This window comes from Cyclopterus lumpus, chromosome 22, assembly GCF_009769545.1.
Source record: "Cyclopterus lumpus isolate fCycLum1 chromosome 22, fCycLum1.pri, whole genome shotgun sequence".
NCBI classification, from domain to species: Eukaryota; Metazoa; Chordata; class Actinopteri; order Perciformes; family Cyclopteridae; genus Cyclopterus; species Cyclopterus lumpus.
The window spans coordinates 16,685,159-16,697,785 of NC_046987.1; the positions used below are offsets into that span (position 1 = coordinate 16,685,159).

At 44.3% G+C, this 12,627-nt stretch overlaps 1 protein-coding gene across 1 annotated transcript; it reads right to left on the minus strand.

Annotated features, from left to right (window-relative positions):
• Nucleotides 1–3,767: 3,767 nt before the first annotated feature.
• On the minus strand, nt 3,768–7,676 carry ap5s1 (adaptor related protein complex 5 subunit sigma 1). The gene is made up of 3 exons (XM_034525335.1): nt 7,366–7,676; nt 6,226–6,517; nt 3,768–4,902 (listed from the first exon to the last, which is right to left on the minus strand). The coding sequence occupies exons 1-3, from the start codon at nt 7,545–7,547 to the stop codon at nt 4,774–4,776; spliced, it is 603 nt and encodes a 200-aa protein (XP_034381226.1). The 5' UTR covers nt 7,548–7,676; the 3' UTR covers nt 3,768–4,773.
• Between the last annotated feature and the right edge of the window lie 4,951 nt (nt 7,677–12,627).

The window sequence follows — 12,627 nt, forward strand, 5'->3', positions numbered from 1 at the left end:
GGCAGGCGCCCCAAGATCTGTTGAAATGTGGACACTTTTCGGGGGGGGGACGACGACATTAAATTGCTTGGTAATTGTAATTGGAAATCTAACGTGATTCGAGATGCTAAGAGAGAAGCTCTCTCACCTGGCGCTTGGTAGACTGCATGAGCCTGGGAGGGAAATGGCAATTCAATTCTCTCTGTGCAAATTGGGTGTGTGTCCGGGGGATGTTTGGAGCGAATTTCAGGTATAATTTGCTAGAATTATGGCAAAAGAACCAAACATGAGAGAATGAGGATCCACGGCCACTAATCCACGTTTAGCACGCCAACGCCTCCTTACTGTGCCTCAAACATCTCCCTCCTACACGGGCATGCGGGGGATCGACTGACGGCACAGATCTGTTGTGACACCTGATGCGAGTGGTGCTTAGCTGCCATCGCCGAGCATTCCTCAACCTCCCGCTCCAATAGAAAACTCCACTTAGCTTCCCGCCTGCGAGGAGGAGTATTTGAAATTCCGGAGTTGTACGCATGAAAGGAAATAGAAATGATAGCTAATGTATATGAATGGGAGCCGTGACGTTCAGGTATTTCACGCCGTGTGCCCTGACAGAGGCTGAAGTGAATAAGTCGTCAGCGGGCATTGAAATTCATATTGTATGCCCGGCTGGAGCTGGAGCCCATTTTCTCCACAGCGCGCTCGCCACGAGCCGTACAATAGTCGGGGAGACATCTAATGAGGCAGGAGAGAGAAATATTAAGCGGAAAATCCTTAAACTCCGGGAGTTGGCATATTCAATGACCGGTCTCTAAATTCAATGAGTAAAAAAATCTTTGTTGGAGCTTCAGGCCGGCGGGGAGGGAGAGAACAAAACGCAAGAAGGAAGACGAGATTGAGCGAGTGACTCAGATGGACTGTGACAACGTCAGCTTTGGTCTGGTCGGCCTGCACAGACGGCGAGTGAATATGAGGGCAGCGGCAGAAGCTGGAAGTGGGGGGTGGGGGGTCCTTGAAGGTTGCGGGTTCACATCTTGAGCTGGGAAGTCTCCCTGCTCTCCTATATATTTAGGTATCAGGTGCTACAGGCAGGACCTTCCCTCGATGAGTCTGAGTCAGCAGCTCATCAGCTTCCCACACTTTGCATCTGCAGTTTGACCTTTGGGTCCCCCTCCAACTCTCCATCTGGTTGTTGTTGTTGTTGTTTTGTTTTGTTTCTTTTGCAATGTCTGGGCTGCTAAAAAAGAAAACACTTTGCATAAATGGTGAATAGTACACAATTCTTTATTTCTTTTTTGCTATGATAATTGTACGTCACTTAATGGCCTTTAATGTATTCCCTCTGTAAGTGCTATTGAAGCCAGAGAGTCGACATTAAAGCAGCCGATTTGGCCGATGAGCTTGTGCCTGCTGCTAATCAGAGAGGAATCACCTGCGGAGTTTGGCTGCAATAGAAACGTGCACATTTTGTAGGGGCTTCAGAAGAACCTCCTCATAACCTTATGAACTTTGACCTCAGAGTGGGCCCTGTTTCAGGGAGAAGACAACTAAATAAGATCATTTGCAGCCCCGTTAGTTATTTTCCTCAAAGGGAGCAAATGTTAAATGTTAATGTCCTCACTGTTAAATCCTGCGTGCAAAAGCAGCTGTAAACGTGCACAGGCCTCCCAATCACAGGCGATGAAAGAGGAAACGCACACGCAAACATCTGCAGCGGAGGCCGTCATTGTAATCTCCACTTGACATTTTCTTGAGCATTTTGATCAGACAGCTGTTTGTAGGCAGAGACCATCTTCTAATGTCTGCGCATGGCTAATGAGTGGAAATACTCACACGTGCAAACAATCTCGGCTCCGTTCGTTTGATGTCTCGCGGCTCACTTTCAAATAGTTTCCAAGCAGCCGCGGCTGTGGTGTCGCTGTTTGCCTGTTATCGTGTCCTGCGACACACTGCCCCCTAGCGGGGGCCTCCCGACCTACCGGTCCTGATCTGAGGTCTGTCGGGAAGGTTTTAATAAAGTGATGTTATTGAAGCCAAACAGCTGGATGTGCGGAGCTAAAAGAGACTTAAACAGAAATACTGAAGGTATTTATACAAACTATATGAACTACTTGGAGCTGACAGGTCGTCAACGAGTTATTAATCAAGGATCCCTTCCAGAAATGCTGTAAGACAAATTAAAATGCACTGCTTTGATCAATAATAATAATAATAATAATGTGTGTCAGATATATAAACTTATATTACATTTGAATTATGTGGTCCAAATGTTTGGGGATTTGTGCCTTTATGTGATAGTGATAGTCAGGAAGGGAGGGGGGGGGGGGTTGACATGCAGCAAAGAGCATTGTCATGTGCACATGTCATGAGTGCATTTGGTTATCAGACTGCACACTTCACATCATATTCAACATGTTGTCTTTGGTTTTTAATGCTTTAAAGTGTTCCACAGATTTCTGGCAAGGTTATGATTTGGGCAGTTTTTTATATTGAATTGGGATTTTAGTGTGGTATTTTGAAAATGGCTCTAAACACTCCACCCACATGAGAAGCCGTGGGCATTAATCTGCTGCTATAGTCATAACTTTCCCCTAAGGCACCGCTGGACTCTGAGTCCACCTGGAGGACTCGACTCTGAGTCTCCGGCTGGACTCAGAGTCTACAGGTGGATGCTGGGTTGGAGGTGAGGATGATGAAGAGCTGTGTGAAGAGCAGCAGCGGAAGCGAGTGATATCCATCAGGTGAGCGCCGTTGCAGCAGGCGAGCGGCACACTGACAGTTTAAGTACACCACCCCAAATGAAAGCAATGCTCTGGATCTCGAAAGTGGACCCCATGTGACTAAATAAAGGAGATGGATGGCGAAGTAGATATATCCCACTTCAAAAAATGTTACCTCTGGAGTGGGGATACTTTTTCTAAGTGCTGCTGGCAGAAAGGCTTTTACCAGTGGCATTGTGAGGAGGAAGAAAATACTGGAGCAACAACTATTTTGACATAATGTACTATTATCACATTTCCAGGACAAGTGATGGGCTGAAACCAGAAACATCTTCAAGTGATGATTGACATTATTTTAGACTGCAACAAATATCAAAAAAGAAAGTTGGATCTTGTGCATTGCACCTGTATGTCTGTACTTCTTTGCACGCTGTATCTTTATCTTATTCATATCTGTATTGAAACTCATTTGATTGTGTGGTACTTATAATTAGTCCATTTATAATTGTTGTTTTAACTCTTTGATAAAAGAAGTCTAAAAAAATTATAAATGATAACATTATTTATTTGGTCTATTAGACGGTTGCATCAGAAGTCCTTTTTAAAATGGTGCTTTATTCCAAATTCATACCATATTTGTTGCCTCCACATGGCTCTCAACATGGCAGCAGCTGAGCCGGCGGCTAGCAGCTAACAGTGCACTGACAGAACCAACAGTGTTAACCTGTGGGGTTCTACTATCTCTTGACATAGCTAACCGTTGTTTGATGCTAAATAAATGCTCTTTAAAAAAAAATACCTTTAAAAAGATTCACTTGAAATCCAGCCCGATGTCTTTCAGGACCAACGTCGCCCTCTGCTGGTTTACGTTAGAACTAGCTTTTCATCCAGCTGACGCTGAGCTTGTTTTTCTTTTATTCCCCACGAGACGCACACAACCTCTAAATCCTTCTCTTGTGTGTTCTCTCTTTTTTAATGTGTGATCCCCGGGGCCTCGTCTTTTTGGAAAACGCACCGTGTGTCCTTGATTGCAGAGTACACAAGTTTCAAAGAATACGCCTTGGGTGGTGCTAAAAATGAGTTTTATTTCTTTGATACTGGGGGAAAAAAAGGAGAAGATCAAAGCAATTGATGTTGGCATCTAGACAGATTTTTTTTTCTTCTCATCGCTCTGGTTTTTGATTTTGGCTGCCAGCAGAAATAAAAAAAAAACTGGTTGGTTTCTATGAGACCTGGAGGAGGAGCAGGAGAGTCTGTCTTCACGGGGGGGCCACAGTCGGAGATACAACATATGTTCACAAGTACAGGATTACATGAGTCGTTTTTGGTGTCTGGATGTTTCTGTTGTACTTCCTCATATACAGTTTTATTCTGTATTTTGCACGCCAACATCTCTACATATCATCATTCAATCTGTTTTTTTAACAATATTTCATGTCCCTTCCTACCGTTTTCGTTGTCCTCATATGTCTCAACAACGATGGCATTTTTGGATCAAAGTGACATTAAAAAGTTCTGACTTTTATCTTTCTTTGCCGTTTTTTGTACTAAGCACACAAACAAACGCTGGTTTCCTCCCACTCCTCTGGAACAAAAGGTGCATTTAGAAGTCACGGTGAGGCAATAAAGCACTTTCTGATTCACTTATACTCCCAGAATCCCCCGCAACCCACCCCCCCCCCCCCAACCCCCCGTAAAAAACAAAATAGGTGAAGTCTGGTTCCTCAAGGTCACACGATGACATTTAAAGTATGGTGAATCGGATGAATCGACACCTCTGAAGTTGACGAGTAGGTTTTAACTAGCCTCTTCAGCCGCACTCATTTTCTTTTCTACTCTTCAATTTGACAAACAGGATTTGAACTGATTCCTCCCACACGGCAAAAAAGTCACCAGGGAGCTGCGAGTGGCTGAGGGAGATATTTACCACTCGGTGTGTTTACCACTTCATGCAATCAGAAACCAGCAGCTGCCGGTGCGTCCGACCCTTCCTCTTCTACCGCCGACGGTAAACAACAGTGGGCCGGTGTGTCCGCTGTACAGCATTAACTGAGCTCACGCAGCTCCGGCTTCACTTGGCCAAGTAAGCTGCCACTTCCTTCTCCAGACTCTGGGCGAAGCGGTGGTTGAGGAAGAGGAGCTGCCCGTGAGGAAGCAGGCGGCTGAGCAGGGCGTCGACGCGGTTGCTCCTCAGCAGGACCTGGAGGGGGAAGCGTTGTTAGTGACGACGCCGCCGCCGCCGCGCGGACTCTTATTAAAACCATCGGATTTATTTACAGATGGTAATAAAAAAATAAAAGAAACCTGGGTTAATTATTGTTGGTTAACTACCGCTCCCTGAACCTATAATGAGCGTTGTTCTTTTCATGGGTTGTGTTGAAAATCACCAGACGGATAAAGTGTGTCCCAAGTAGCCGTGGCAGAGCTACTTCACAAACGGGCCAATAGAAAGCAGAGCACAGTCGGTCACTGCTAATTGTTAAATTGAAGCACAATTAAGATACAAATAATTTGTTTGTAGCCACCCCAAAAAAGTGACCGGCTGTTCTTCTGGTGGCCATTTTAATGCGTCAGCAACAAGACGGCTGGCTGAAGATCTCCACAACAAGGCTGAAGATGGCGTTTCTAAGTTTGAAAGGGTTACTTAGTAGTAGTAATAGTAATATTTCTCCCCTCAATGTGTAGATGGTGCTACACATTGTTGTAACAAGCTTCCCGACCCCCCAGTTGGAGTTCAGAAACCTTTGGTCCATTTGTGAAAACAGAACATTTTGGATTTTACAGCATCTCAAGGTTCTGCCAAAGGGTTGGATTTCATAAAGAAGAAAGAAAAATGCAGCAAAGCTTGTTATTTTGTATCCCTAAATGTGCTCAAGAATTCTAAAAAAAAATGATATATATTAAAAACCACCATTTAGAGACAGACGTGTTTTGTTGGTTCCCCTCAAAGGGGATGTGGGAGACAAACATCCACCAGAAAAAGTTCTAAAGCGTCAACTAAAGAACCTGCAATCCATTCAGTCTTGATTAATAATTCAGTCTGAAGGGTGACGGTATGCAGAATATTGATTTTGGCCATTAAAGCCGTCAGAGGAAGAACACGTTAACAGCCCAGATTAAGTTTTGACTTCTTTTTGTCCACTTTGATTTTTTTTTTCCTGACAGATTTGGGAAGGTGGTCCTCAAGTAACACAAGGTCATTTACATAATAAATGGTAAGCATGGACGTGATGGACCTCGTGGACCAGTAGACTTCTCAAACTGGGACTCAAATTGACATGGAGACTTCAGAGACTGTTTAAAACCCCTAAAACTGTATTTTTTTTTAAACAGTAAAAGGAAAGATCTCCCTCTTGGTAACCGTTGCTACGCGTTGTTGATGGTTTGGCAGTACAGTATCATCCCAGCGTCATTACACGATTTTGTGTGGATTAAAAATGACTCAAATGTTTATTTGGAGCTGCCTAAAGCAAGCTGCATAAAGTCTCCCTGTGCTCCTTTTCCCAGCTTGGCGCTGGCTCACCTCGCTGCCCGGCCCCAGCATGTGCAGAGTCTCCAGGCAGTGTCGGGTCAGGTTACGCAGGGTTCCCTCGGCCAGCAGGAGGTTCTCGTGGGGCTCGCAGACGAGCGTGAAGCCCAGACTCTGTACGGCGAGCCACAAGGCGCTCATCTCCTCGGAGAAGGGGTCTCCGGCTCTCAGGCGCGCCACTCCGCCGTCGGCCTCCTGCAGGGCGAGCGCCTCCTCGCCGGACACCGTCTCCACCAGCAGCCGACCCGAGGCCTCCCGGGACAGAGAGACGGCGCTCCGGACCTGCCTGAGGATCAGAAATATAGAAACAGGCAGAACCTAATATGAAATAAAATGGTGTCTGAAAATATTATGTGTTTTTCTGTCCAACGGTAAAAAAAATTATACATTTACATTGATATGAAATAAAAGAAAACAATTCATTAATAACCGAGGTCTTTTACATAATGCTTGTTTTTCCCTTCATGCTGGAAAATGAATATGAAAAATAGGCAAATACAGTATGACATTGTTGACTCGAGGCAGCAGAACAGTGTGGCGGTTCTCTCTCACTGCACAGAGGGAGATTTCTCTTTTGACAACAACAATCAGTAGTTACAGGATGTCATGTGGGAGAAGAGAAAACTGCACACACAGTGAAATAAAATCTTCTTTTGCTCAAAACAAATTAGGCGAATGCAAAGAAAAGATTGACAGCCTCCACTGGCTTTGTTTGAGGCTTTTGAAGTCGCGTGCAATCAGAGAATCAGCAGGACGCAGAAAAGAGGGAGGTGCAGTACAGTGGCGGACAGGAAGAGGGCGCTGTTTAGTCAAGGCACCCAAAATAAATAAGTGAAATACCTCAAAACGGCAACGTCAAGAAGAATCACGTGGAAAAGAGCAGCGTTCTCGTGACACGGGGATTTATGGGAAATGTGGTCTTAATTTGGAGAAACGAAGAGCCTGGAAGTGCTTGAGGACCAGCTCTCAAGAGGAAACGTCACAAGCAGCAGCTTCAGTAGACTAATAAGAAGCCACGGCTGGATCACGGGAACGTGGGTTAATTTAAATATTAAACAACATCTTTGTAACTGCTTCGACTTCCCCGACATCATGAGTGGTATGGAGAGGAGTAATCTCATAGAAGCGACTCACCTCGCCACCACAGTGATCTTCTCCTTCTGCAGAAGTCTTCTCTCCTCCGGGCTGAGTCCTCGGTCCGGGTCGGACCAGGCGCCCTCATCTGGACCGAAGACCCGGGAGTAAAGCACCCGACTCTCCCCGGAACTCAGCGCGCTGACCGGGCACACGGTGTGGATCAGGAAACATCGAACCATGTTGTCACGAAAAGCACAACAACAACAACAACAACAACAACACAAAGAGGCAATAACCTCTCACGAACAGTGTTTACGAAGCTTTGTAATGTTGCGACTGATTCTTCACTTCCGCGTTGGTCAGCTGACCGCTCATGGTAACCGTTGCTATGCGTTATTTGATCCACCAGATGGCGCTCGCATTATATTATTTTATATTATGCTATATTTTCTATTACGTTATGTGATAATAATATGATAATAATACAATATAATATTATGGAATGGAATAATATATGATATTATGATATATTATCTTGTTATATTATGCAATGATATTTTTTATTATGTTATATTATGTTATATTATGTTATAATATATTATATTATATTATATTATATTATGGGCTGCACGGTGGTGAAGTGGCTAGCACTGTTTCCTCACACCTATGTGGAGTTTGCACCTTCTCCCAGTGACAATGTGGGTTCCTTCCAGGTTCTCCGGCTTCCTTCAAGAACATGCAGCTCAGGTTCTGGTTTCTAAATTGGCCCGTAGGTGTGACTGTGGAGTTATGGTCTGTCTCTATATGGGCCCTGTGCTCAACTGGTGCCCTGTCCAGGGTTCATCCTGCCTTCGCCCAATGTCAGCTGGGATCGACTCCAGGGCCCCACTACCCTGAATAGGATAAGCAGTTTGGGGAATGGAATATTATATTATCTTGGTGTTATGTTATATTATACGTATTTAAGGAAAAAAACCTCAAGATGTTTAAGAAGGTGAAGATAGGATATAGGGCTGCAGCTATATCTGCTTGATAACTTGCTTAATTTCTTTGTCTAAAATGTGAGAAAATTAAGCAACACAAAACATATGATTAGAAGTTATTTAGCTGACACTTTTATCCAAAGCGACTTACAATCATGTTACATTCATACACAGCTACAGGGAACAATTCAGGGTTAAGTGTCTTGCTCAAGGACACATCAACCAGGGCGGGGATTGAACCACCAACCGCCTGATTGAAAGACGGACCTGCTAACCACTGACCCACAGTATCAAAAAATACCAGAATTTGTTTTATTTCTTAAGTTGGAACCAGTGAATTCTTTTGTCATTTGTTTCTTGAAAAATGTACTAAAAGGATAAATTAGTCTGATTAGATCAAATCGACCTCAATCGAATTAGAAGGAAGCGAGAGACTGAAACTGATAAGAGTTTGAGAAAGTGTAGCGTCCCGGAGATGTGGAATAAAACAGGAGGAGGAAGCTGCAGAGAGGTTGAGTGAGAGATAAAACCAGAGATTGTTTCGGGGGTCTCAGAAGACAAACAGAGGCAGCTGTTAATCCAACAGCTGCTGCTGGTCAAGCTTCTTTACTCTGAGGCCCCTGCTCTGTGTGTGTGTGCGTGTGTGTGTGTGTGTGAGAGGGGGAGAAAAGAAAGAAGGCATTCACTCTACCTCCTCACCCTCTGCCCTGAGACTGAGACACGCTGGAACAAAACCTGAGGATACAATGGTTCTTGTTGTTTGTGGGATTTCATATTTTCTTTGATTAAAATCTTCCTGTTCCGATATTCTGCTTGTGTCATTTTTACAGCTGTAAGATGAGAGCAGCAGCACATACATGCATAAGGTGTCATGGCTTTAGGGATAGAAATGTCTGTCAGACATTAACAGATGAATTTCCATTACATTTGATATATTCATGGTCCCCAGCAGATGAACCCTGAACAACTTGGTTCCTCTGATTTTCCATCTCGTGCCTTCAACTGATCAAAACCTTCAAGTCCTCAGCATTTCCTTGAATTAACTGGTTTCCTGGAGGGCCATTAGTGCTTCTCCAAGACTAACTAAACTAAATTGAACCTCGAATTGAAATTGAAGGATTCAGTTTTAACTAGAAATTAATGTTGTCTGTCTTGTTCCAAGATTTCAATTTAGCAGTGAAACACTGCACCTCCAAATCTACTAAATGGATTTACATACAGTTGGTAACAAAACCTAACTTCCCAAAGGATGATTAGATTTCTTTTCCCCAGCACTTTACGAAGAATAAGTTGAACTTAACTCGAGAAGTCTTGTTAGGACTACTAAGTTCTCTCTGATGCTCGATTATTTCTCGATAGTTTGCGTAACATGTTAGAATGCTATAAAACGTTTATTGCGAGAACTCAGATGTGTGATATTGTCAAATCTGTCCCCAAAAACAAACACCAGAATCCCCTTCTGCAAACAGCTGGCGTGGCCTGCTTTAGATTAGTGTCGGGTTTGATCTACAAGCTGACCAGGAAGCCTCCACACTGTGTGTTCAGTCCAGCTGTGTGAAGCTCTTCATCAGAAACGGTGCGGACGAGAAGTATTTCACCCACGCCGTGTGTAATAATTAGCCCGCAGCAATTTGCAGGTGAGTAAATGATCAGCCACAATCAGTGTGACAACGCAAAGCGACAGTAAAAGCCAGATTTTTCCACATGTTGGGGGGATCAGATGCACAAAAAGCAGGACGCATCGAAGGTTGTGCAGCCGCCCCGGAAACAGCACGGAAACAAGGCCAGAGCACGTTTCAGTGTTTTTGAACTCTGAGTCACAGCTGCAACAAACCAGCTGAATAAGAACAACAACAGGATGCGGGCGAAGGGGAGGACCAATGACGAGTTTGAAAAGAAGGAAGCTGAAGACAACGTGCGACTACAATATCTTTTTGTACTCTGAGCAAGAGGGGCAAATGAAAACATCCTGAACTCGTGGGGAAATCATCTCGGCCTGTAGAGGATGTGCAGGGAGCATAAACACCAGCAGAAAGAAAAGGCTTTTAATCCTCGAATAACATTCATAAAGACCTCCTTCCCCTCCCCCCTTCCTTTCGAAACAACAGTGTTTCGCTCCGCGTTTCGCCAGGTTGTGAGGACCTTGTTTCACAGGACGGTTTGTCAGTTTACATCGACGGGTGAGAGCAAACAGGGGTCTAAAGGTGACACCCAGGCTGCAGCTTCGTGCGAGGACCCCGGGGCGGGGGGCACGGAACTGGACAGGCTTGGGGTTGAGAGCTGGACTCACAAAGGAGACATGGGGATGGGAAGGGTAGTTTTTGAGGGCAACTCTGCAGGGGGTTGTTGCTGGGAGAACTGGCCCCCAATGCTAACCATGATGCTAGCCGCCGTCTACACAAAACACCAAGTCGAGGTCAAAAGCTCAGGGTCCAAACATGAAGTACATGGATGGCCCAACATTTGTGGAAATGCGCTTATTCACTTTCTTCTTCGAGGTTTAGAGGAAGAGCGACAATCTCTCAACAATCTTTAGCATATATATATATATATATATGATGATTTTAGATTTACTGAATGTATACAAAACAAGCCAGGAAAAAGCCCCCATTAAGTCTTTTGTATTTCTTTGTGGAGCCTCCAGCTCCTAATTGGTCGGGCCTAGCTGTAAAATTGGGCATGTCTTTCTTTTGAGAGACCCGCCAAGCACTCCGCTGCATTTTAAAACCAACTGTTGAAGTGGAAAGTGAAGGCTGGTCCCGTGAGGCTCTCGCAAGTGTTGCTTTTTGTATGCCTCGTGGAAAGGTGCGAGGGCCCTTAAACGTCAGCAACTGGCCGAGCTAAAAAAAGGTGGCTGCTTTGATTTGAAGGGAAAAGGCTCATTGACAAATACATGTTAAGATCACGGAGATCTCCAGGGGTTAGGAAAGAGTTAACGCATCTTCAGTTGAGTTGCACAACACAACCGACGGACACTTGCGTGAGCTACAAACCGTGCGCTGTAAATAAGTCTTTAGATCTGTGGAATGCACATAAAGGCCGGCCCACACGGCCGATGGGAAACGGCCCGATTTCAAACGTTGGTAAAGTGCCAGAAGGGAGGGAGTCATGCTTCTACAACTCTCCTCAGATCGATCACGTGTTTACAGCAGGAGGTGCATGTGACTTCTCCTTCTCTCCTGTCAGGACATGTCAGGGGGAACGGCTGGCTGCCAGGCGCCGGCCCCACAAAGCCTCCTTCTGCTTTCAGGAATGTGTACGCTGCACCATGTGCATACAGAGAGGCCACTCCCAAGGTTGGCCAGAAAAAAACAAAACAGAAACTGCTTTGTGCGTGCAGGAAAAACATGCGGAGAAGACCAATCATAACAGCAGCCGTGCTGTTCTTAGAGGTATAAAAGTGAGAAATCCTGTTTGCGTTGAGAGAATCCCGTTTGCAGGTTTACAACCGCGACTCAAACCCTAACGCACCTTAAATCTGGATCGTGGACCTGTTATGTAAAGCTGGGCTGCAATTAACAAGCTTTTACATCTCAAAAATCGATCACCTTATTCTTAAATTTAAAAAAAAGGCCTGCTTCACTATTTCCAGGATCACAAACAAGAGTTTATTCAGGTAAGCAGCACATTAAGATTTCAGTCATTAAATCAGTCGCTGCCAGACAGGTGCCCAATGTCAAATTACAGCAAATGTTAAGAATTGTGTTGCAGCATTTTATCCGTTGTGAGAACGCTGACGGCCATCAAGGTTTGTACAGTAACCGGAGTTCAGCCCTGTTTTTACTCGCAGATATCAAAAGTTGAGGATTACTTATTCTTTAAGGTGTCAAATTCAAAAACATTTTGGAAGTACTGCTTTTGTGAATTAAAGAAAGTTTTGCACAAAAATCCAATTAGATCCTTGAAGTACAGTAATCGAATAAAATGACCGGTCAAGTATGTGTATGGAAACATTGGATCCTCATGTCCACACTGAACATCGTTAAAAGATGATCGCAGCACATTTAAAAAGAAAATAAAGATCCAGCACATCCCATTTGAACACACATTGGCTCTTTATTTGTAGCAGCTCCCCCACAAGCCTGCACCAAAAATATTCAAACCACCCCAGTCGTTATGAACTGACATCATTAGCTCTGCAGAGGGGAAGACATGTTGTCTCTGAAAATAAAAGAATCAAAGCAAAACAGATAGAAACTCACACTTGCCGACCTGCAGCATCAGAAAAATCTCACTGCAAAGTTAACAGGTAGTAGGTTTTTGCTTTGGCATCTTCGGAGTGAAAAAATAAAAAAAATTACCATGTATTGCAAATGATCAGGAAGGAGAAAAAAAA